Here is a 27734-nt window from a genome sequence, read left to right as displayed (position 1 = left end):
ATGATGCTTTCTCCCGTAACATCTGTTGCAGTTAAAGATATAGCTAAGTCTCTGGCTTCGGGCTCTGCCCCAGGCATGGAGGATCTCTACCCACGTCCTCTTAAAATCGCCATTGATTATCTTTTAATTCCTCTGGCATATCTTATCAATCTGTCTTTCACTTTAGGTAAATACCCCGACAAATTAAAAAGAACTATAATTATTCCTGATTATAAAAAAGGCGTGATCGATAAACCGTCCAACTATCGTCCTACCTCACTACTTTCATTTATTGCAAAGATTTTTGATAAATCTTTTCTTAACCGTCTAGAATCATTCTCAAGTAAATACGGTCTTATCTCCGATTATCAGTTTGGCTTTCGACCGGGGAGGGGCACTGTGAATGCGATAGCGGAGTCTTATCAAAAAGTTATTAATAATCTTGATTCTGGGAATCTTTCTATAGGCGTTTTTCTGGACCTTCGCGAGGCTTTTGACAGTGTCCCTCACACTCGACTGGTCAAAAGTTATATAGATTGGGCATTAGAGGAAACGCGGGCTTATGGCTCCCAATCTACCTCTCTAACAGACATTGTTATACTAAAGTGAATAAGAAACTCTCATCCCCTATTGCCCTAGTGTCAGGAGTCCTCCAGGGGTCTATAATCTCCATTATGCTGTTTAATATTTATATCAATGATCTAATAAATATGGCTACTAAGGGTTCACTGTTTTTATACGCTGATGACACCTTATTATTGATCGGTGGAAAATGTATTATCTTAATCGCTGACGCGACTAATCGATGTTAGTTTTATATACACACCTGGTTAAAAAATAATTAACTCAACCTGAATTTCGATAAAAGTGAATACATGATATTTAGCAACTGGGGAAAGCAAATTAGTGCCCCTGGCAATCTCATTCGAATTGACCAGCACTACCTTAAAAAAGTCAACAAACATAAATACCTAGGTCTATGGTTTGACTGTAACCTCTCATCTAAAAAAAATGCTTCCCCATAAGGTATTACTCGAACTATATCACGCACTATTCCACTCTACTCTTTGTTATGGTATTTGTATATGGGGTAATACCTCTCAAAAAATTTAGACCGACTCATAGTTCTCCAAAAAAGAATAATCCGATCAATTTATAATCTGCAGTATTTAGCGCACACTAAGGAATTTTTTCTAAAGAGTAAAATCCTAAATGTATCTCAACAAATATTGTTCGCCTCACTTGTTATTATATACAAAGACCTTCAGTCGAACCAGTCTTTTTGAGAAAAATAGCAGTCAAGTTAACACACGTTTTAAAAAATACCTAAAAGAACCTATTTGTAAAACTAGTAAGAAACTTACCTCTCTATTCTATAACGGTGTTCAAAATTTCAATAACTTGAGTCCGAATATTAAAAATATTTCCACTGAATCATTATTAAAGAAATCACTAAAAAAGGTATTCTAATGAATATCCTTGATCATATACAACTTTAATTTATTTTAAATTTTAAGGTGTAAGTAATTAGTTTTTGTTTTTATATTTATTTATTATTTTATTAATTTAATTTAATTTAATTTAATAGTATAATTGCTGGTCTTTTTTCGGCGCGAGGGCTTACAAGTCGCCAAGTTGACTTAGCCCTCTAGCAACTATGTAATAAGTCTTCTGAGTTTTGAAATAAAATTGAAATTGATATTGAAATTAATTCAGGTGGCCGGGTTACAATGCGTAAGAGGGTGGTGGCAAGCCCTGCATTCCACGCGAGCCAAAAGCGCACTACAATAACTATATTACAGTTAACCTCAACAAGTTTAGATGTAAGGGGAAACCGAAGAGCTTGGGGGAAAACCCCTTAAACCAGAGGGGAGAGTAGACGCAAACTCAACGCGGAAGGAGTGGTTCCGAGTTTTCAGTCAGAACGTATCATTTTTATCGCTCTAGGACCAACAGTTAAAATAACATCGCCTTTCAACACATTTGGGAAAATTCGGGGGATAGTAAGAGGATACTTTCCTAAGACGTTCGTTACGTCCCCTACCGACAAAACAATTCGGTTCGTCTAAATATTTTCGTTAGATGGCAAAGAAGTGATTTTGAGACGTTCAATAGATATTTGTTTTGTGGAGTGGGATTAAAAATGCTCGTTACTCGAACAAAAGGAGTTTCTCTGTCGGTGAAAGCCGGTACCACACATTTTGAGCGCTTTGGAGAAGGTTCATTTTACAATGGCGACCGATATGATAAGACGTGAAATTTGAAGATAAGCGGTTACTACCCACGGACTACCTCGTAGAGAGTTAAGACGGCAAAGAATTTTTAAAGATCGTGTGACTGCGTTTGGACTTTAAAATAGGCGAAGCCTTTGTTCTTTGTGATAGGCTTGAAGAGAGACTCTTGACTCAAAATTCTTTGACAATTCCCACAAATATTAATTTATATATATATATATATATAAACAAAGGTAATTTTAAGAGTAACATTGAAAAATTGTATTTAGAATTTGATAGCCTTGCGATTTTACTCTGTTGGCTCCTATCAATTAGCGATAGAGCAAGCTTTTTTCCTAGCTGTAAGTCAATCAACGGTTAGTCGATGTGTTAGAAGTGTAAGTGAAGCCATTATAGAGGTTGCTCCGAAATCATCCAATTTCCAATAACTTATGGAAAAATTTGAACAAAGAAGATAGGGTTCTTTTAAAAAAATAACGCTGCCATCTTTCAATTATAGGTAACGTTTATATTAGATTTGGTAGAGTTGCATATTTTCCTGGGATAATTGGAGCAATTGATGGTACCCGAATTGCGATTGCTTCTTTATCAGTTAATATAAATATTTTAGAGAGTACCTTTACGTCAATCCCAAATTGTAATATTATTTATCAATTTATTTACTCAGTGATGGGCTTTAAACTAATTGCTAATAAACTCTAAATGTTAGGTTTATTTAAAAAATAAATAAACTAAGATTTGTGATGCCAAAATGTTAATAAATAATTGCAACAGCCAGTTTCCTGGGTCGGCGCATAATTAGCATGTTTTTAATATGTCAGAAATTTTGAGTAATTATGAAAAATCTTACATCAATAAGAGAAATGATTTCTAGCTAATAGGTAAGCTTAGTTGAATGATATCAATATTAATATTACATCAAATTCAACCTTTTTTTCTTAGGAAATAGTTGTTACTCCAGAGGAAAGATTGACAAGGCCCTTACCCAAACAAGGCAACTTGTCGAATGCACTTTTGGTGTTTTGAAGCAAGTTTTTCGTTTCCTCCTTCGTCGTAAGACGCTTCATCACCTTACATCTGTTGCTGCACGATTAAGAAAAGATTTATCAAAAATCTTTGCAATAAATGAAAGTAGTGAGGTAGGACGATAGTTGGACGGTTTATCGATCACGCCTTTTTATAATCAGGAATAATTATAGTTCTTTTTAATTTGTCGGGGTATTTACCTAAAGTGAAAGACAGATTGATAAGATATGCCAGAGGAATTAAAAGATAATCAATGGCGATTTTAAGAGGACGTGGGTGGAGATCCTCCATGCCTGGGGCAGAGCCCGAAGCCAGAGACTTAGCTATATCTTTAACTGCAACAGATGTTACGGGAGAAAGCATCATAGTATTAGGGATGGGCAAGGGGTAGCCCAGTCCTGAATCTACGGGGTTGGGAGGTGAAAAATGTATTTAGGATGTTAGGTTCCAATGGAATATTCCGATTAGTATTAGTAGTTCTTCCTAGCAAATTATTAACAATTTTCCATTTTTCTTTGGAGGATTTTGCACGTACCACTTTTTGGTAATAATACGAATTACGGGTGTTTCTAATTAGGTTATTACAGAAGTTTCGGTATTTTACGTAGTTACCATTGTTAAATGGGATGGGATGTCGCTTACATAGTTTTTGCAATTTGTTTTTTTCTGATTATGGTCATTAGGTCCGGAGTCAACCAGGAGTCCGGCTTGGTAGAAAACGTTTTAAACGGAAAGGCTTTATTATATTCTAGAGTGATACAAGATTCAAAAATTTCATACGCTTCATTAATGTCTTTACAGTCGAGTACAGGGGACCAATTAACTCTGTTCAGGCTGAGCTCAAATGCTTTGATGTTTTTAAGACTAAGAAATTCACGTTAAAATCACCCATTAAAATAGGTTTTCTAGGAGGGGGTATATTTTGCATAATTTGTTCACAATAAGATAAAAATAAACAAAAATTACTTTTATGGGGTCTGTAGATAATTATATAAAAATCTTCAGTCTTCGTATTCTTGATTACGAAACTTTCAATATGTTCGTTAAATAAACAGAGGTTTTGGACTGGAGTAATCGGAATAATTTTATCACAGTAGAACCCGACACCTCCTCCGATACAAAAATACGTGTAATTTGAAAGATGATGGTAAATACTATTACGGTACCAGGTTTCAGTCAATCCAATTATATTATAATTAATAGAGAGGGATTAGCAAAGGGAGATATTTGTATATATAACTTCCATTGAAATAAAATAAGCAACTAAAAGGACTAGTGATACTGAGAGAGTGGGAAAAAAATATTCTTTTACTTCTGCGGTTTGAGTAGATTCGTTAAAAAAATAGTTTTTAGATTCGAAGGTGATTGACAAATTTTGCTATATCTTTACCATGCAATTTAATGAACTGCCTAAGAAAGTATCTGGCCTTATCCTGTTTCGGGGTGAAATCTTGGGAGATGTAAACCTGGCTACCTTTAAGTTTATAAGCATTTTTAAGTTAGTCATTTTTGGCCGTTATGTTAGGAAGTTTATTAATTAATGGCTTCAAAAGTCGCTTGGTGACTTCAGCCTAAGGTGGTGCTTTGGGTATAAGCCTAGCTGATTATAATTTTTTATTATTATTAATATGTATGAACCACTCTGGTTTCAAAAATGCGAGTGAAATTGTCGTAGCACCTTTATCAAAAAAGCTGTAAAAATAATTTGGCCGTTTTCGCTAAAAAACCCTTTTGATTATTATCGATTTTAAGAACAATGAAATTAAGTGCCAAAATCACAACATCCGAACAGAGTGATTGAAAAAATTTATAATTTGAAATAAATGACATCAGAGGATTGTGTGTAACAAAATGTCCGTGACATTTAGTCATAGTAAGTTTAGTTTATATTAGTATCAATTATGATTTTGTTTATTAAGCATTTCGTTAATGCGTAATACGGTAAGAAACTAAAGTATTTCTATTAAACTCAACATTTAATAATCTAGACTCTCTCAGATAACTAAGTTTTTTGGTTTACAAAAATTTCCAACTTTGGAAAATCCAAATATAAAATTGTCAATTTGTAATGATATTGATTGTTACCCCTGATGAGGACCCTTACAGAAACCAGCTCTCCATCCGTTGACAAAAAATTTAAACTAATACTGAAAACGCTTATTAAGGATATATGTATTAATGTTTAGAAATTGATTAATTTATTTAAATTAAAAACATTAGACGTCACACTTAAAATATAAATGCGACATTTACATAGAAATTAAAATGGTACCATGGTATTTACTAGAATAAATAAAAAGCTAGGGCACTCAATATGTGTGTCCATTTAATAATTTATGATCACAACAAAGTTATTTCCATGGCAACAGATTGTAGATTATTCGTACACTTCTACTGAATAGGGCCTAATTACTATCTAAGCTCATAAATGTATTCGTGCCGAGTCAATTCTTTGCTTGGCGGAAAACAAATCATCCTGCGGGAACCCTCAAACTTCCTAATAAGGGTTTTTAATCGTACAAGGTTTTTTAAAATTAGCCGCAGTGTTCGAGGAACTACTTCAATTTACCTGCATTTTATATGAGCGTCCCTTTCCTCAAAAAAATTTCTCTTTTGATTATGCAGTTTTGACTTCAAAATGCTCAAATTCAACGAAATAACCATTTCATTTCGAGTTTGGAACCTGGAATAGGACAACCATATCGGTACGTTTTGCTGGTTTTTGAAATAAATGCTACATTTTCAATTTCCAAAAATATGATTGCATTAATAGCCCATCACAGTCCTCCGAATAAATTTATTTGACCGTGTCGAGCTGGACTTGAAACTTTTATCACAATAAAGAAAATGACGAAGTCAATCATGGTTCTGAATATATACGTAGAACATTAAACCGCGTGAATCCGTATAACTTATCGAAAGGCACCTATATTTTACTTGGTCATTTAGTTAAATATAATATAATAAAGATGTGATTATGTATTTCATTTAAAAACTGTTCAAAGATTTACAGAGAGCTTGCGGCCTTGTAATTTTTGTTCTGGGTTTCTGTATTTCTGTTATATTTTAACAAAATAAAAATTAACCGTGTAAGCAACAAGTAAAATATAATTTAAAACTTGCTTGTCTCGTTTATAACTTTATTAAAATGTTTAATTTTAAATATCGGGACAGCTTGAATCACATCACCGACCAATATTCATTAGAAACGACCAAGACCCGTATCCGGAAAACGTTAGGATATAAAAATTACATTTACATCGACAGAATACAAAACTTGAGACTCTTTAATACTCTCTCAGATAAATGGTTTACAAATATTTCACTTTTCGTAAAGATAATTTCAACTTTGTAAAATCCAAATATAAAATTGTCAATCTGAAACGATATTGATGGTTACCCCTGGTTAAGACCCATATTGCCCTCGGCTCTCCTCATTTGTTGACCAAAATAATTAAACTAATTATGAAAACGCTGATAAAGGATATAAAGTACTCGTTAAGACGAAGTATTTTATGCTTAAAAATTGATTAACCTATTGAAATTAAAAACATGAGACACGACACTAATCAAAATAATCGCGAACATTGGAATAGAAATTAAAAAGGTACCCTGGTATTACTAGAAGAAATAATAAGCTAATGCACTGCTTTCCCGCAGTGAGGTTACCTTAAGGGTGATCTAAAGATTGTTACGGCCAAAAACGCATAATTACAGATTATTCTTTATTAAAAACATACTACATTAATATTATTCCAAACTGCCAGACAAATTAAAAATACTTGCAATAACAACCGTTCAACAAATTGAACTAATACAGCCGATTATGATTCTAATTGAAAGTCTCAATTGACTGATTTGAGCTAATTTTGGGTACCTTGACGGAAAGACTATACACAGGTCCCGACGACCCTGTGGCAACCTTAGCGGGAAAACCCGTTGCTCTATCCTTCCCCTTAATTCGTATTTGATTTTAAGCTCCGTACTTATCTCTCATTATCCGTCATCGTGGCTTCAATGATGTCTCGCCACAGGTTACGTTGTAGTTCACGAACTAAATTCGTAATTGAAATGTCTAAATGGATCTATACACTGATCCCGGCAAAATATATAATGGCGCCTTTCAAACAAAGAATGAACTGGAGCCCCAAAACTTGGTGGTCGCACACTTTCTGTAGAACAGGTCGACTAGTTTAGGAATGGACGTTTTTCTCCAGTTCGAGAAGACCCTCTTTCCCCGCGGACAACACTCGCGTGACACGTTCCTGTTCCGTTCTTCTTGGAAATGGGTTTAAACCCCATACAGTTCGTGATACAACGAAAAATAAAAAGCGATACCGCGAACACAAATATGGGCCTACAATTTAAACATTGCATTGGGTTTTGAAATCCTGCGAGGCCTGCCACTCAATTGAGTCTTAACAAAAGGATGAACGAGCGCCAGAGAGCTGGACGCCAGGCAGGCCTTCGACGAAATTTAACGTCTCTCGTGCAATAAGGCGTTAACCCGACAGAAAATATTTAGATAAAAAATTTCAAAAAATTTGTTGTTGCCTAAAGTAAACTAACATCAGCACCAAAGTATAAGTTACAAAATATATCTTATGTTAAAGCTTTTTTTAAAGTTGCTTTATTTGATCTAAAAACGTGTTAATATTGGTTGGAGCTTCCTTGATGTATGTAACGAATTTTGCCGCCAGAGCGACATTGTAGACAACGTCGCCATTTATTTTTTATTGGCACAATATTGTATACTATTTGAGTTTTATCATAACCGGAAATTTTCAACACTTTTAAGTATGATTTGTATGCCACTGCATCTTGCATTTTCATTTTATACTCATTTTCAAGGTAAGTTAGGCAAAATAATAATAATATGAAATTCGGGCAAAATGGCAGTGGGAAATTCTTAGTTAACTTGCCCGCGTTACTAAGTTTTTGAAAAAACATTATCGTGTGTTATATTTCCAAGGGAAAGTTAATAAATTAGCAAAAAATTTCGTTGTAATAATACTAAAAATACGCTAAAATAAAGCTCAAAAATAATAATCTACATAAGGTATTTACACAAATTTAGTTTATAGAAATTTTGAAAATGTGGAACATATGAGATTTTCAACCGCAAACTGTTGAAATTCATAATTGCCGTCGCCGATTTACCGAAAATTCGTATTTGTATCTTTCCGCCAAATACACTAGGTATTTTATCCTTCTTCGCCTACAACTGACAAGGAGAGTACCCAAGGTGTTTTTTGCCGATTTTGTTCAAAGTCGGGCGTAATGTAGACCTATATGAAATATGAAATTTCCCAAAAGGAGACGTTGCACTACCCATTCAATTTGCTATGGCAACCGAAAATGTTTTTGATCACTTAGAACAATAAAATCTCCATTTAAAAAAGCATGTGAAAAATTTTGAAAATCACTAAATGTGTAATTTGGACCGCATTTAGGTAAATGTCATCAAGTTGGGTAAATTGAAACATTTTTAGGGTAAAGTTGTAACAAATTTTGGGTAAAATAAGGAAAAAATCTTATTTTGGTGGTAAGTGGTCCAAAACATTTTCGGTTGCCATGGCAAATCGAATGGGTAGTGCAACGTCTCCTTTTGGGAAGTATCATATCTTATATAGGTCTACATTACGGCCGACTTTGAACTAAATCGGCAATAAACACCTCGTGTACTCTCCTTGTGAGTAAAGTAAGTGTCTTAATTACCTCTCTACGACCAAGCGCTGAAGAAATATTGCCTTTGAAATTACCCTAAAATACGTTATCAACCGTCGTTGTTGAAAAATAATAACTAAGCCAGGGTTTGAAAAATTGTCAACTTTTGCGATTCTCTAGTATTATTATGACAATCGAAGAGTTTAGAAACATGGAGATTACGATAGGATCTTTTTAAATAGAGCTGATGTGGAATATTAATGTTGGAAAATCAAAAATGTCGCATCAGGGTTTCAGTTAACCTTTTCGTGCTGATCTTAAAACCGACGACACTTTTAAGGTGTTCTTAAATCCTGAACTTGATCTGACTTTTTCACTTCTTTCTCAATCTCAAGTAACATTTTTTCAACCAGTATGACTCGGTCTTTCAGTGTTGAGCTAGTTTTCGTACGGCATTCATTAGCATTATCTGCGAGCACCGACTGGAATTCGTTATGGAACTCAGAAGTCTAATATTGAAAATTTACGGTGCATAAAGCTTGTCTATAATTTACACCCATTAAGCAGCACACTTAACCTAAACCGTTCTTAACAATCTAACATTGTTTCGCAGAACTAATAAGCCAATCATTGAAATGCTTCTAAGTTTTTAAAGAAATTTGTACAAATCCCGTACATTTGTACATCCTGATTTCATCTTGTAAATCCCTAATACTGGTTGACAACCAATTCCAAGAACTTTATAAATAATATTTTCTAACAAATATTAAGCTGTGGATAAAAATATTTAGAACAAGTTATGATCTTAATCATGCATGGTCATACTCTCTCCGGACACAATTCCTCTAGATAGTTATCAATGGTATAAATACACCAAGTGTAAAGTTCAAATCTCAAGAACTCATAAGCATTTCTATTTAAAAATGAATATTAAATTTTCCCTTATTTTAAGAATTGAAGAACATTGCTTTTAAGAACTCAGTTATTTTAATTATTGATATTATCTCTTTTTATTATTTTCATTGTTTATACCAAATGATTTTTTGAGGTAGGTAGGATTATAGCGGAACATTTGGTGGTTCAATGAGAGATTTACACTAACACACCCTTAGCTACGCAGCCTTCTATCGTTAAATTAGTTTCTTTACTTTTAAGACTTACGTTGTTAGTTCAATCTGAGCTTTAGCCCAGGACAGATAGACTAAAAAAGGGCTTGACCCCCCAGCAAACACAAAAACGTCCTTTGGACATCCGATAGACGTCACACTCGGATCTTGCCTTCGTCCGTAGGACATCCCAAAATCCGGGGTTGACGTCGGTTGGACGTTAAAGGACGTCCAAATGTCCGGTTTGTCTATAGCCGTAGTACATCCCGGGGACGAGTTTTCGGACGTCCAACGGCGATTACGGCGGTCGTCCCTTGGATATCTTTCTATGAAACCTAGAGATGTCTCTAGGCCTTTAATTTGGTTCAATCATGGCTCAATAGGGATGAAACTATGACGTTCATTGGATATCGAATTCTGAACAAATAATTTAAAAAGGCAAACTTGATATTAAAATTTTATTCAAAACATTAAAATACAAGATAATGGAAAAAATCCAGCAACAAGTGTACAATTTGATTGTAATAACACGAACTCTGCATAAAAATTAAGAATTTAAATTTATTATAAGGTTATTAAATTTTTACGATAGGTTTTCGAAAGTTGGAAACTCAAGTATTAGCAGTTAACATATAAATTACAAAACTTATATAGTTATTTAATTTTTATATAACAAAATAAATTTTGAACTAAACTATTAAAAAATTAAATAACCTTCCTTATACAAATGTAAAAAAAACAATAAAATTAATTTTCAAATCAGAAGCAAAATAAAACTAAGCCATTTAATACTATTCCTTAAAAAAATTGAGACTATCGGGTGAAAAATCTACTCTAGAAATTGCTGTTTCTCGAAGCTTAATTTTAATATCTATCCAAATCTTACTTTTGGAATTACAATTTAACTATATAAAATATCACAGTCTGAAATAAAGCTTTAGGCGAACCGTTCAGTGAGACTAATGAATAATAAACTTAAAAAGTTAAATTGAAACATGTACAGGTCCAAAATGAACTTTAAAAACAGCGCACCTTCCCTAACATTCAGAGAATTCAACGCAAATCTTACTTTTCGAATTCCAAATTCAATATATAAAATTTAACAGTATGAAATAAAGCTTTAGGCGAACCGTTCAGTGAGAGTAATGAATAATAAACTTAAAAAGTTAAATTGAAACATGTACAGGTCCAAAATTAACTTTAAAAACAGCAAACCTTCCCTAACTTTCGGAGAATACACTGCCAATTTTATTTTTTGAAATACAAATTCACTAAAACTATTCACGGAACACATTTGAGCTATAAGTCCACCATTCAGTGAGAGTGAAGATGAATACTCCATAAAGGTAACGAGTCAAAATAGACTGATCAAACATATTGTCTTCCTACCTCTGTAAAAGACACATTAAAAAAATCGAATTAAAATCATTAAAAAAATCAAAAAGTTTTTTAATAAAATACTTACTCTTATGATATATTATCAGCGATACTAGAGATTACTATGTTATAATCTTTAACGTTTGTGTAGAACGCATTATGGACTTTATGGGGAGCTACTAAAAAGCATACCAGCATTACTAGCATACCTAGCATACCAGCTGGCCAAGATAGAAGCTAATCGCATACCATAAAGACGTCGCATTGGGTTCATTTTAAACGGGTCCCATCCAATTTTATCGTTAACATTACTTCGTTTTAATTTGATTTTAAGCATTTTAGAATAACCTTCGTTAAATTATTTTCATTTAAAAAAATTTCCACTCAATTTTACCGATAATTGTAAACGTTTCTACGCCGTTTGGAGCAATTCTGGAAAAAGCATACCGGCCGAGAGAAAAATCATACCATCAAGACGTCGCATTGGGTTCATTTTAGACGGGTCCCACCCAATTTTATCGTTAACATTACTTCGTTTTAATTTGAATTTAAACATTTAAGAATAACCTTCGTTAAATTATTTTCCTTTTAAAACATTTCCACTAAATTTTTCCGATAATTGTAAACGTTTCTACACCGTTTGGAGCTATTAGTGAGAGCGCATGGTGATAAATTGTTCGAAATTGGTGTTCATCTCTGAAAATTAATATACACGTGCCTTGAACTATACTCTCGACTACCTAAATTTTATTTTAAAAAAAATCCGACTGGAAAAACTTTTATAAACAAAAAACGCTCTTGTTGCCGAGGACGCACTCATCTTAGTTTATCTGTGTTCTTAAAATTGATGGTAAAATTGTACCGTATCTCCGCAACTTTAGGAATAAAAAAGGGTAAATCGCGTGTAGCTCGCGTGGTAAAGGTGGTAAAGTTATGAAATGCTTTATGGTAATACATGTCACAGTGCTACGTAAAACCTGATATGGAACCACATCGAGGCATTTTTTTTACTTGACGTTTTATACCTTTTTTCATTTTTCTCCATAGGGAAAAATGGTAAATCGCGTGTAAAGGTGGAAAAGTTATGAAATTGTTTATGGTGATACGTGTCATAGTACTACTTAAAACCTGAAATGCCATTTTTCCCTATGGAGAAAAACGAAAAATCGTTGAAACGTAAAGTAAAAAAAATATATCGATGAGGTTCCAAATCTTTTTTTAAGTAGTACTGTGACACGTATCACCATAAAAAATTTCATAACTTTTCCACCTTTACCACCCGAGATACACGCGATTTACCATTTTACCTATGGATAAAATTGAAAAATGGTAAAAAACATCAAGTAAAAAAAATACCTCGATGTGGTTCCATATCAGGTTTTACGTAGCACTGTGACACGTATTACCATAAAAAAATTCATAACTTTACCACCTTTACCACGCGAGCTACACGTGATTTACAATTTTTTATTCCTAAAGTTGCGGAGATACAGTACAATGTAGAACATTTAGTTTTAAAAACACGATTAAACTAAGATAAGGGCGTCCTCGGCAACAAGAGCGTTTTTTGTTTATAAAAGTTTTTCCAGTCGGTTTTTTGAAAAATAAAATTTAGATAGTTGAGAGTATAGATCAAGGCACGTGTATATCAATTTTCAGAGCTGTATACCAATTTCGAACAATTCGGGTATATTTGGTAACCATGCGCCCTCACTATATTCTGGAAAAAGCATACCGGCCGAGAGAAAAAGCATACCAACAAGCCGTCGCGTGGAAGTAGTCTCATTATTGATTATTCTAATCATGAAAATTAAGTTTAATTTCCTTGTATTATGGTTTATTTGGTTTCTAACAAATGTTAGCTTTAATTCGTGTCGTTTTCACAAAAGAAGCGTAAAAATTCAAATCGCATACCGGCCGAGAGAAAAAGCATACCAACAAATTTTAAATATTTGTAACATAAACAAAATCTTTTATTTTTTAAAATGGAAAAATACCTAATATTTTTTCTGTTTTTGAGCCCTAGACTCTTCTCTCCAATGCCAGATATTCAAGAGAACCTTTCGCACTTTTGGTAAGCACCTGACATACTTCGTGCATACTCCTGACATACATCGTGCTTACACCTGACATACTTAGTGCATACTCCTTACATACATCGTGCATACACCTGAGATGCATCGTGCATACACCTGACATACTTCGTGCCTACACCTGACATACTTAGTGCATAATCCTGACATACATCGTGCCTACACCTGACATACTTAGTGCATACTCCTGACATACTTAGTGCACACTCCTGACATACATCGTGCATACACCTGACATACATCGTGCATACACCTGACATACATCGTGCCTACACCTGAAATACATCGTGCATACACCTGACATACATCGTGCATACACCTGACATACTTCGTGCATACACCTGACATACTTCGTGCATACACCTGACATACTTTGTGCATACACCTGACACACTTACGAGGAGACGACCCGAGGTGGTTCTCACCGATTTTGTTCAAAGTTGGGGGATTGTTAGACCTAGATGTAACATGCAACCCGCTAAAGGGAAAAGTTACGCTGGGCTTCCGTTTTGCCATGGCAACCAAAAATGTTTTTGACAACATAAAATGAGAAAAAGTCTACGTGAAATAACATGCGAGTGCAAAACTTCAATAAATCCAAAATATATATATTTTTAAAAAATAAACAAAATAGTAAATTTTACATTTTTGGATTACTTTGGACAAATAGGGGGAATAAAAACAATTTTGGGTGAACTCGAGCTAATTTGAATAAATAGGTCGAAATTTAGGTATAATACAAAATATTTGTAAAACTTATGCCGTGATAACTGCCATATATTTTCGCCGATAAATCTTAAAATTTCTACATTACATTATCCGAACGATGTTAACAGATTTTAAGATTGCGATAGAAAAACGACGCAATTTTTTAAAATGGTGGATACAAATATAAATCATGGTGCAATTAGTTAGGCAATTTGTATCCGATTAACCAAAGATTTTCTACGTTACATTATCTGCCCGAATCAATTCGTACTATAGATTTTTATAGAAATCCGACACCATTTTGGAAAATGGCGGATATCAATAAAACGCATCGTGCGATAAGTTCCGTAAATATTCGTCGATTAATCATACATTTTCTACCTTTCATTATCTGCCCGAGTTAATTAGACCTATGGGTTTTCCAATAATATTCCGACGCCATTTTGAAATATGATGCGATATCTGCCGAAATTATTTGTCGATTTACGCGAAATTTTCTACATAACATTATCTGACCGAATAAATAAGCCCCTTACACTGTGATAGAAATCTGACGCCATTTTACAAAATGGCAGATATCAATATCTCATAATGCGATAACTGCCGAAATTATTTGTCCATTGATTTGAAATCTGCCGTTTGCAAAATAGCGCATAACAAGTATCGCTTGATTGTTATTAGAAAAATTATCGGAAAATTTATTTAAAATTCACATAATTTTGTTTACAGTCTATTAATTTTCACTAAATCCAATTTATATAGTGTAAATTCATTAACCGTTGGGCGAATTATAATAATTTTGGTAAGTTTATATTGTACTATATTATTTGGTTAAAATAAATATCGGAAAAATGTATATTATATTTTGTAAATATACGAGTAAAGAAATCAGCTATTAAATTTTTGCAACGATTTTCCTAGGGAATTGTGGGAAGGAGAAGATAAAGTGATTGGCTATTTCAGGGGTCTACACATAACCTTACTACTCTTTAAACAAATTAGTTAATATATAGACCAATATTCCGCCTCCTATAGGTGATACTTTAACCCTACTCTTTTGCTGTAGTGAAGTCCAAACGTTAAAATATTTTTAATTAGTTCTACCTTACCTTCGGGCATACCTGATTTTGGCCATTTTTTGACACATTGGCATATAATTTCCCGAATTACCAATAATTTCCCGAGTTACCAATAATTTCCTGAGTTACCAATAACTTCCCGAGTTACCAATAACTTCCCGGATTACCAATAACTTCCCGAGTTACCAATAGTTTCCCGAGTTACCAATAGTTTCCCGAGTTACAGCCATTTTCCAAATTACCAATAATTCTACAATGCCAATTGAACTAAATTAATAATATTTCAATTTACCCAAATTATGCCTAAATGATGAATTTAACCATAATTATTTTCTAATAATCCAATGATATAGGAACTTAGCCAATATTATTGGATTTTGCCGAAATGCATTATAATTTATCCATTTTATATGAAGCTTCCTATAATTTTTTATAACTATAATAATACAGAATTTATCGCACCAAGGGATACATCGAGGGATACATTGATGTGCGTTATTTAAAAAACGGCGTATTTCTCTCAAAAGAAATAGTACTAATTTACTCGGTCAGAAAGAGATAATTTCAGAATAGTAGACGAATAATTCCTGAACTTCTCAGACATGCGCCATTTTGCAAAATGGCGCCCGAATTCTTTCAAAATAGAAATGACTTATTTATTCGATCAATTAATGAAACAGAAAAATTCAGATTTATAGTCGAATATACGGAACTTATATGACCGTGAGACATTTTGACCTCAGCCATTTTGCAAAATGGCCTCGAATTTTATTAAAATTAATATAATTTATAGGACAAATAATTTCGGCAGTTATCGCATTATGATATCTGCCATTTTGTAAAATGGCGTCAGATTTCTATCACAGTGTAAGGGGCTTATTTATTGAAACGTAGAAAATGTCTGATTAATCGACGAATATTTACGGAACTTATCGCACGATGAATTCTATTGATATCCGCCATTTTCCAAAATGGTGTCGGATTTCTATAAAAATCTATAGTACGAATTCATTCGGGCAGATAATGTAACGTAAAAAATCTTAGGTTAATCGGATACAAATTGCCTAACTTATTGCACCATGATTTATATTTGTATCCACCATTTTATAAAATGGCGCCGTTTTTCTATCGCAATCTTAAAATCTGTTAACATCGTTCGGATAATGTAATGTAGAAATTTTAAGATTTATCGGCGAAAATATATGGCAGTTATCACGGCATAAAATTTACAAATATTTTGTATTATAGGCCTACCTAAAATTTCGACTTTTTATTCAAATTAGCTCGAGTTCACCCAAAATGGTTTTTATTCCCCCTATTTGTCCAAAGTAATCCAAAAATGTAAAATTTACTATTTTGTTTATTTTTTTAAAAATATATATTTTTTTGGATTTATTGAAGTTTTGCACTCGCATGTTATTTCACATAGACTTTTTCTCATTTTATGTTGTCAAAAACATTTTTGGTTGCCAAGGCAAAACGGAAGCCCAGCGTAACTTTTCCCTTTAGCGGGTTACATGTTACATCTAGGTCTAACAATCCCCCAACTTTGAACAAAATCGGTGAGAACCACCTCGGGTCGTCGTCTCCTCGTATGTGTAGTTAGAAGAAACCACCTGAGGACTGTGAGAAGGATGATAAAATATGCGAAAAAGTAGATTAGTCCATAATTAAAAGGGATAATAAAGCTAAATCCTAAACAAATTTGAAGAAATTAAAAAAACTTACTAATAAATCGTACCAATAGGTCTTCGAGCAAAAAACGCGAAACTCGGATCAAATAGATCTTCGAGTAATAAACTAAATTAAAAATAAATAAAATAGCCAGAAATTCCAACGGTAGACCGGTTTCGTTCTATTTGGAACTCATCAGTACCGTGGGGGAAATCTGGCTGGCGACTGTCAAATCTAAAGGAGAAACTAAGCCTAAACATAAAAATTTCAAAACGCATTGCATATTTTATCATCCTTCTCACAGTCATGCTCGGCTTTGTACGCGCTCTTGTTGAAGCCAGGGATCATTGGGAACATATGAACAATAGAGATGCCGTAAACCTCAATAAGAATTATAACACTTTAAGGCTTTGTAGACGAAAGATCATATAAGCGCACTTACAAACTTTGGAAGCCAGGGAAGCTTTAGCTTATGCCACGTTATTCGATGAAGAATGCACGGGACCAGACGCGTTAAAATAAAAGATTTTGAAGCCATGCAATTAGCGTTTAGAGGCATCCATTTTCTCTCAAGTTTCTCATTGGTGCGCCTGATCGAGCATATTGAGACATTCGGTATATACATTGATTTTATTTAAATTAAAACTATAAATGTCTTAGATTTTGGCAAAACGTCAAATACGAAAATATTTTTAATAACGCTATCCGAAAGTACACCACTTGATTAATACTAAACTTTGTATTTGTTAAATCAAAAATAAAGTAGGTGTCCCCTTAAAGACATCAATAAATTGACCGATTCAGACGAAAAAATACGTTTATTTCTTAAAAATTAAATTCAAGATCAGGTAGAGAAAATATCCAATATGGGTTTCATGTAAACGGAAGCTTAATAATTATATAAAACTCCGAGCGTTTGGGAACTTGGACGGGGCGAGGAAAACGAAATCAAGGGATCGCGAGGAAAGCGCTTCGTAAAAGATGTTTTTTGAAATGCAGAAAAAGCCGGGATTAAGTATATTTATATTTTTGAAATTTCTAGCCTTAAGTAAATTTTAAAAGAAGTTTGACTTCGACCTAAAGATTTTGTGCAATTTAACGGAAGTTTTCAATATTTTCTTACGATGTTAGTTTTTGCAAACCTTTAAAAATTTAAATTCCTTAAATCTTTGAGGTATTTTTAGGGGAAATGTACCTTTGTCCCTTGTTCCAACGCCACTAGCCACTCTTCAATTTAATACTGCATAAAGTCACGCTAAAAATGTAAGCAAGACAACGTTTCAAATACAATAGGTAGTATCGAGCACTTGCAGATTGCAAGATAAGCCATTCGTCAAATAAAATAAATCATTTATTACTGACATTGCATTCCATTAAATAGGTTTATTTACTTCTTGTATGCTGTAAATTCCCAAACTAGACTTATGATTTGCAAATAAGTAATATGGATTTTTCCAAATTCTAGATTGATTAAAATTAAAATTTCCGAACAACGCTTTTAGAGTTACAGAATCAATGCAATCAGCTAGGCCAATACCCAAGGCAACACCTTAGGCCTAAGTCATCAAGTGACTTTTGAAGCCATTAATTAGGGCGGCCAGGCAATATATAAGATAAAAGAAACTTATTTGCGTTGCTTAAAAATTTAAAAAATTTAATCAAAACCTTCTTTCTTTAAACCGTTAAAAATAATAAACATATTCTTTCGAATCTAAAAACTATTCAAAGAAAACCGTTAAGTGAACTTCCTAAGTTACAAACAGTTCAATTTAGTCATAACACCATATCATTTGTTGGAACCCTCTCAAGAAAGCCTGGTATTTGGCCTCGAGAAAGTGAGGTTTTGGGCAGCAAACCAGCTGTCATTGACCCAGTAAGATTTACATCACAAAATGTTAAACCGCAAGAGTAGAAAATGAAGCAGTGTAGTTAAAGCTACAGATTTTAATACCACCATTTTATCTGAAACAATTTGGCAATTAATACATGGTCAAAAAATGTATCTGCTCGTAAATAAATGAAACCTTTTATCTTTGCAATTCTTTCATTTCTTAAATATTAAATTTTTCATGCACATAACCATTCATAACAAAAACGTTCTTCTTGAACATGATGTACTATTTCAAACTGTTAGTGTACCGGACATGAAATCAACAAACTTCGTCGTTTTGATAATTCGATTCCGAAAGTCAGTGTGTTGAATTTGTCTTTATTTTTCCTTGCGAAGACAGACTTCAGCTATGTCATATCTCTGTCGTTCGGAGTGTTGAATTAAAGACGACGTTATTTGCCAACATCACGACGCGAGGGAAGTGATTCTTCGCAAGTCAAGAATAAGAAACTTTTAACCTACCGAATGGATCTCTTCCTTATAACAAATCGTGGACTGAATCTTCTTGTTCGTCACTTTTTTAATAAGTGAGCGAGCAAATGTAGCTGGTTAGAGTGTAAATTTCGCCTAATATATTCAAACGGCTTTGATTATTTCTGTAGCCATTAACCATTGGTTTGTGGATAATTGGCTACTACTTTCGATAATAACTTATACAGTAACCCTTATATTATTTCTTTGAGAATGCGATAACAAGTATAAGTACGTAGAATCTTATTTGGAAAAAGTTTTTAAATGTAAAATGTTTACAATAATTTCCTAAAAATGAAACAAATATTATCAAAAACCTAGTGACGCCTAGAATAAAGAGCCTAAAACAGACAAAATAAATTTCACAAGGTAAGGGATCGCACTGGTGAAATTAAGGATGGGGTTCGGGGGGGAACAGTAAAATCACCAAAAATTGGGTCTACTCGTATGGCGAATGCTTGACCACCACCCATTGGGAGATTGGTGGTCGTCCTCACACGGTCAGCCTAAGCGATTAGAAGAGCTCGCCACATGTTGGTGTTTGTATTAACGCTTATCTTTTTGAGTTTTAGAGAGCGGCCTTTTAGTTTTAAAAATTTATTTTTGTGCATAGGTTTGGTTAACAAAAAGTTATCCGGAAAAGGTTCGTTTTAATGATAAATTACATAATAATAATTTAGTTGAGGGGTGGTGATCAGAGGCTTGTGAATGGTTTGGATAAAAACGCAAAAAAAAACAATTAATGAAATTCCGTTGATCTAGCGAACTTATTTCGAGTTTTCTTTGTAATACGTCCTGCGTATTTTGGTCTATTCACATTCCTCAAAAAACACCAAGACGTCTTTTATCACGGGAAAATACATTATTCCAACTTGTTATTAAAAATGTTTTTTTATTATTAATTTTAAAGAAGATTTGAAATAAGCAGCAATGAATGCGTCGGACCTGGTCATTTTAAGGTGGACTATGGGTTATGTAAGTACTAACAATTTGCTTTTATACTGTAATTAGACACTCACTAACTATACCCTTGCAAAAGACTCTATACTTCTTATGGGGTTGAACGGGCTTCTCGACATTCGCTTTTAAATTCAGGGCATGGTTAATTTTATTCGAAAAAGAAACTTTGAAAAACTTTCTTCATCTGAAATTATAAAATCAATTTCTCAGGGATAAATAATTCATTAAGATGTTGTTTTTTATTGTTATGTTATTGGTACCTTGGTTCATGTACTGTTATCACAATATGAAATCATTGGCGTTGATGACTTGTAGGGGAACTGTCCAGTTTGGATATAACGGAGTAGTTCTTTTTCGACTTAAAGACACGTTTTATGTTCTGCTTGAGGTTAAGCGATTCATCCGTTCCTGATGGTGTTTCTTATGAATACAAGTGTCTATTATTTTGAAAGAAGGAGCTGTGTTTCAGAGTACAAGTTGCCAAAGGTGACATTTAAGTAACAAGAAAATTTATTTATTTCCACAATTCTAGGAACAAAATACTCTTTTCTTTGGCCAAAAAATAATACCGCGTTTTTGAAAGAACAACTTTGTTTTGGTGTTTAAGCAATAACTCTACCAGCTGCGTCATAGGGAGTTAACCGTGGCGTTAAAGTTTAACAATGAAGGTTTCCTTAAAGACTTTCGCACGAGGGCCCCAATGATCTTCATTACGCGACTAAGAGTTAAAGTACTTATCATATCTATTTTTTCTAATACCCTGATTGTCACCAACACTTGTTAGTATCAAATATGCAGTCTTTTTAGATATACAGAAATCCGGCATTTTTCAAACGAGTGGAAATATTTAAATCTTAAATTAAATACCCTCAAACTAACCTCACTAATTTCGCTATTTGCAATACAAGAACCGCCATCCTCTTTTTAACTTAAATTTATAAGAAATTATTAACTCAAGTATTCAAGGCGTTAATAAGAAAACACTGTTTTAGTTCCAATAAAAGTTATCAATTAAATTAATTAATTATTTTACTTGCAAATACAGTCGTGGCCAGGAATTGAACCCGGTCTAATTCTTAACAGGTGGATCTTTTACAGCGGAGCCATAGACTTTCATTTCTTCAAAATGAAAATAAATAATGTCATAGACAAACCATAGAAGAATAATAATATAAGTTTAAATTGGCGAAAAACTTAACAAGTTGGCAAGCCAAAATGTATCTTTTCTCGAAAGAGTTGGTTGATGGAGAAATAAAAGGAGGGCAGACTCAGCCTTTGGGCTATGTTAATTTATTCTGAATGGAAATGCTAGCGTCACCTGGCTGTCGTTCTGCACGAAATAGCAAATTTAAACTTTTTCTGTTATATTAATAACTCATTAAAGATAAAACCATTTTACATACACTATTGGAACTCTTAATATTAACTGAATTGGTGCGTTACATGTTTCGGCTAGGGCCATTACGCTGTCGTTCTCAAACGGGTCATTCTATGACAAATAAACCATTTTTTTTATAATTTATCCGCCTTACCATCTTAGATTTCACAAAATTTGGTTTATATGGTAATTTTGGGCCACAGCCGATTCACAAATTATTGTTAGTGAATAATAAACGGTTTTGGATATCAATGGAGACAAAATTTGTCCAATAATGGAAAAAAGTTGCCATAGGCCTCTAAAGTCAAAAATTCTAATTGTTTGATATAATTGTCCGACTTTAACCAAAACAAAGTTTTAATAAAGAAATTATTGCGATCTTTTTAAATAAAACTCTAGAACATTCTACATTGAACCTTTATTTATGAAAATTCAGATTGAATCATTTGACCTTTGACCTTTACTGGTTACTCAATTTTTAAAAATATTTTAATTAATTTTTTCGAATTCCCTATCCTTGTTTTACTAGATAATGATGTTACCTCAATATATTTTATTTTTAATTTTCAAGAAAAAAATGTTTTCTACAGCACCAATTGACCAAGTAAATGCCGCCGCTCTTTCGACAATGAAAGATACGAAAATCTTCGGGCCAATGAGTCTCCAATTACCGAATGTCTTTGCTGAAATATCTTCTGGTGATTTTGTATCGTGTTTAGGAAAACAATTATTATACAGCAGTAAAAATTGACCAACAAGTAAAGGTCAAAGGTCAAATGATTCAATTTGAATTTTCATAAATAATCGTTCAATGTAGAATGTTCTAGATTTTTATTTAAAAAGAACGCAAAAATGTCTTTATAATAATTTTGTTTCGGTTACAATCGGAGTTTTCTATCTAATGATGTGAATTTTGACTTTAGAGGTCGAGGTCACTTTTTCCATTTTGGGCCAAATTTGGTATTAAAATATCTCCAAAACCGTTTAAAGTTCATTAAAAATTTTTGGAAATCGTCTTTTTGGCCCAAATCAGCCTAATATGCAATGTTAAGCGAAATCTCAGAGGGTTGTTTGGACACCTCTGGTTGATATGTCATGGAATGACCCAAAGGCTTTTTACAAATCGAATGACTAAAGACGTTTGCTCTCCGCTCGTCGTGAACCGCAAAAAAAAAGAAAATGATTAACAGTGCAAAGTCCAGCACGGGATATGGGAGGGGTGGCGTTACATTGAAATAATTTTAATGGTTTTAATTAAACAAGTATAATAAATAACTTTAATTTGAAACCTAAATATCCTTCTAGCGTAATATTAACGCTGCTAAAAATATGACCCGGGTACGATTCCTGGACACAACTGTATTTTTAATTAAATCACGTTATTTTTATTTTAACTTTAAACAATAATATTCTTACAAAATACATTTACTTTTATAAAATAATTAACGTTAATTTATTATTAAATAAATTGACGTAAAAAGTTCATTAAAATGTAAAGAAATATAGCTTTATTTTATTCCTTGGGTCGGTGATTCAGTCGTAAAGCACTCGCTTGACAAGTAGGAGGACCCGAGTTCGTTTCTCGGTCGCCGTATTTGTTTTTATTAAATAGACAAGTGGCAACATTTGAAATGCTTTACGAAATAAATTCAATCGAACACGAAATCCCGTTATAATTAAATTCGATCCAAAACTGTTAACTATTAATATACGCGTCCGCTTAAGTCGAATTTAAAATTATCATTACGCTTAATATGTGTCTGTGATTCTGTGGTAGAACACTAGCCTTTCAAGCTGTAAGGGCCCCGGTTGTAAAACTGATAATAAGACCTATGTCGTGAACATTTGGATGCAAAGTGGTGTAACTTTACCATTAGCGCTAGGTCCGTCTTAAGAGCCAATAACTAGTAGAAGACGGAGAGTACATTCGAAACAAAACAACAACCGCCTTCACGCACACCATTTCTAATCAACATCACCACATAAACACACAGTCACACACCCTCACCAATACTCAAACATTCGTCACTATTCTTAAAACACAATCACAATACGACCAAACAAAAACATACTACACGCATGAAAAAAGAATGGTTTTTGGAGAAAACTTTTTCCTTGTTTAAAGAAACTCCGAACGCAGTGATTACGATTTGCCTTGAAACTGCTAACGCTTTCGCAGTACAGACCAGAGGCGTAGCGAGGGGGGCAGGGGGGCAGGGGGGGCATAAGCCCTGGGCGCCGACGGTCAGGGGGGCGCCAAAGAGGCGCCTAAAGTATTGAAGCATGGTATCTTCAAAAATAATGGGTGCCCCTTAAAAAATATTATTGTGCGCCTAAAAAATATAAAAGTAAACAAAATCAATAAAATATATCCCTTAAACATATTTAGTTAAGTCCACCAGTAAAAACTATATTACTTCCTTTCGCGTACCTTGCTTTACTAAACTAGGTATATTACAAAGAACGGACTTATTTCGTTTCGATATCGTTGGGAATTTAACCAGTACATAATATTAAAATATCGGTAGAACAGAACCAACGACGTAAGAAGTAAGGAAGGATTCTCCGGACTTCGGTGTATTTTAAGCAACTTTTTTGTTGGGAAAATAGTAAAAATAATCAATTTAGAATGTAGTCTAGGCGAAAGGCCATTATGGAGATTTCTAGTTATTTAACGAACTTTCACAAAACTAGTCTCTTACTTTTATAAAGAATTTTTTCACGGATTCAGTAAAACATTTCAGGAACTATTAGGCGTCAGTTTGCTGGTACTTTATATTTTAATATTTCGTAACAACCAAACAAACCCAAATTGGAGCAATCGATTGAAAAGTAAGTGTATATATAATATTTGTGATTTTGTAACATGACTAACGTGTATTATATTTTACCAAAACTAACGTGTAAAGTTTAGTATTTATTACATTTCGAATTACTATTAAGTTTGGCACATTGAATAGTTCTGCTATCATCACTTTCAAAGTGATAGGAAAGTTTATATGGATATGATACAGACTTGGAAATAGTTAAATTTTTCAAGGGACCCTCATTTACTTTAATTTTATTGGCCCAGAGGGGGGGGGGGGTTAAATGATGGAAATTTTTAAAAATAGGGTAGGAAAGCAAGCTAGATTTCGCTCTCATCTAGGGTAGGAAAACAGCATTTCAGAAATGGCGTAAAAAATTATTTTCCAGAAATTCCTTGCATTTTTAAAAAAATATATATTTTTCTTTTAATTTGGGGGCCATGTTGACCCGCAACCCCCGTTCGATTGATTCATTTTAAGGGCCATTGGCTCCAGGACCCCCGCTATTTCCAAGTCATTATAATATGCATTAGAATAGAATAAATAATATATAAAAGGTTTTAAAGAAAAAAGCACTATTGTACAGTTTGAGCAATTATATAATAGAAGTTCATGTACAGGACTTAGCCAGTTTTCTATAGTCAATACAAAATAATTTTCGGTTAATAATAATTTTCTTAATTTAACTGCCCTGGCGAGAAAACGAGTGGGGTAGTCTATAAAAATTACCGGGACCCAAGTAGCGATCCTATTTTAACATATTTCAAGCTTGAAAATAATACATTACAAATTTGGCCTTTGCCAGCATGCCAGGAGGTAAACTACAAAATGACAACATCCAGTCAGATGTTGCTATGGGAACACATCCCGAAGCTGACAAAAACTCGTAGTCGACCCAACACAATGATGACGGATATGAAGATGGCATTAAAGATATAAGTGATGAAGTCTCAAAATATAATTCAGATACAGATAATGCTAATGATGCTGAAGTGACTACGGTGACTCAAACTATTCCAGCCGTACTTACGTGTCACGACGTTGGATACTTCGAATTTGATAATGTTTCAAAGTTATCAATAGTATCCCAGCAGCTGCGCACAGAAATGATAACTCGTGGACCACTCATATTTCAGAACAAAGACGTCCAGTTTGCTGTATCTGGCGAACGTTCAATAACTCAGCAATGGTTCAAGCGCCGACTTGCCAGCGGGGATGAGGTTAATGGTTCATGGTTACTGTATTCATTTTTAAATGAATCCGCTTATTGCTTCTGCTGCCTGCTGTTCACTTCGTCGAGTTCTAACTGTCAATCTTCTTTTGAATCAACTAACGGATTTAATAACTGGAGACACACAGAAAGAGTAAAGGATCACGAAAATAGCAGTAGTCACCGAAAATCTTTTACAATATGGAAGGAATCTGAAAGAAGGATCCTTCATGGGAAAGGAATTGATGCAGAAATTGAGGCTCAAATAAAATCTGAAAAACAGAGATGGAGAGATGTCTTGAAACGAGTGCTTACCTGCATGAAGTTCTTAGCATCTCAAAACTTAGCGTTGCGCGGTCACGAAGAAAATCTCAATGATACTAACACATTAAATGTTGGGAACTTTCTAGCTCTTCTCAAAGTCATTGCCCAGTACGACCCTCTTTTGGCAAACCACCTACAACATGCGAGAGAAAATCCAAAATCGGTTTCATATCTATCACCGGAAATCCAAAATGAATTTATATGTATTCTTGCTTCTACTCTCAGAAAAAAGTTACTAAGTGATATCAAGAGAAATAATTATTATGGAATTCTACTTGATTCAACACCTGATCTAGGGCATCGTGAGCAGTTATCTGAAGTCATACGGTTTGTTGATGTTGATTTCGTGACGAAGAAAGTAGTCATCAAAAAGTCATTTCTAGGTTATATTGAAATACATGCCAAAGATGCGGCCTCTCTTGAAACAGTCATTGTGGAACAACTTGAATTTGACAACTTACCTCCTACCGATTGTAGATCTCAATGCTATGATAACGCCTCTGTGATGACTGGACATATATCAGGCCTTCAACAAAGGATTTATGCCAGAAATCATCGAGCATTGTTCGTTAATTGTGACAATCATAGTTTAAATTTAGCTGGAGCTCACTCAGTCAAACATGATCCTCTGGTCATTACTTTTTTTGGAGCGATCGAGACTATTTATAATTTTTTCTCTCGTTCAACTCTTCGATGGGAACAACTAAAGAATGCAGTTTCTATCACAGTTAAACGTGAATGTGAAACTCGATGGAGTTCACGATCAGAAGCTGTTAAAGCCATTTATCAAGGTTTCAATGAACTAGTGAAGCTGCTTGAAAAGCTATCTGATGATAAGAGCCAGACCAACGATACGCGAAATGATGCGGAAAATTTACTACAAAACATACTAAGCTTTTACTTTATAGCTTTACTCTACTTTTGGCTTTACTTTCTTGGAAGAATTGATCGTGTTCAGAAACGGCTACAGGATCCCACCATGAACTTCAAGGATGCAGCACTCGATATTGAATCCCTAAAAAATTTTTTTTTAAAAATTCGCGAAGACTTGTGCAGATATGCTGTTGAGACTGCCAAGATCAGGTGTTCAGAATGGGGGATCGAAGTTGAAAGACGAATCCGGCGAAGGCGAAGAATGCCTGGGGAATTGGCACAAGACTCGGGTCTTTCAGCGGAAGAAGAGGTTGTACGTGTCATGAAATCTGTTCTAGATCGTTTCCAACAAGAAACAACAACCAGATTCACCAGGTTGAACGATCTGAACTCCAAATTTGGATTTCGGCTCGACACACACACTCTTCTGAGGAGTGAAGATTTGGATGTCCTTCGTCAAAACTGTTTAGATTTTGGAAATTTTAATGACACTGATATTGACGGGAGAGAACTGTACACCGAAATTTGCGATTGTAAGATTCTGCTTGATGCTAATAGAGATCCCTCTCCATCGTCTCCTTTGGATCTTCTTTCTTTTATTGTGTCATATGTTGACGATGTTTTTCCAAATTTACGCATTGCCTTGCAAATCCTCCTAACAATTTCCGTATCAATTGCAAGCTGCGAACGGTCTTTCAGTAAGTTGAAACTGATCATGTCATATTTGCGCGCGTCGATGGGGCAAGACCGTTTGTGCAATCTAGCGCTGCTAAGTGTAGAGAGAGAAGCATTAGAAAAAATTAACTTTGATGATGTTATCGACCAGTTTTCAGCAGTGAAGGCCAGGAAAATAAATCTTTTACAATACACAACTTGA

At 34.0% G+C, this 27734-nt stretch overlaps 1 protein-coding gene across 1 annotated transcript; it reads left to right on the top strand.

Moving 5' to 3' along the window:
- On the top strand, positions 1-27734 carry LOC149930851 (zinc finger MYM-type protein 1-like). Its single transcript, XM_090157950.1, has 2 exons — positions 1-166; positions 25417-27734. The coding sequence occupies exons 1-2, from the start codon at positions 1-3 to the stop codon at positions 27732-27734; spliced, it is 2484 nt and encodes an 827-aa protein (XP_090014076.1).

This window comes from Leiobunum rupestre, chromosome 9 (assembly GCF_980474605.1).
Source record: "Leiobunum rupestre chromosome 9, qqLeiRupe1.1.hap1, whole genome shotgun sequence".
Lineage (NCBI taxonomy): Eukaryota > Metazoa > Arthropoda > Arachnida > Opiliones > Sclerosomatidae > Leiobunum > Leiobunum rupestre.
Note: the sequence above shows the minus strand (reverse complement) of the source record. Positions and strands in the feature narration are given on the sequence as shown.

What these genes read in the sequence shown, in the direction of transcription:
- LOC149930851 (XM_090157950.1), top strand. Translation starts at nt 1, where the DNA reads ATGATGCTTTCTCCCGTAACATCTGTTGCAGTTAAAGATATAGCTAAG. An exon ending in CAATCTGTCTTTCACTTTAG is followed by an intron (nt 167 to 25,416) that starts GTAAATACCCCG and finishes AATATAATTCAG; the next exon opens with ATACAGATAATGCTAATGAT.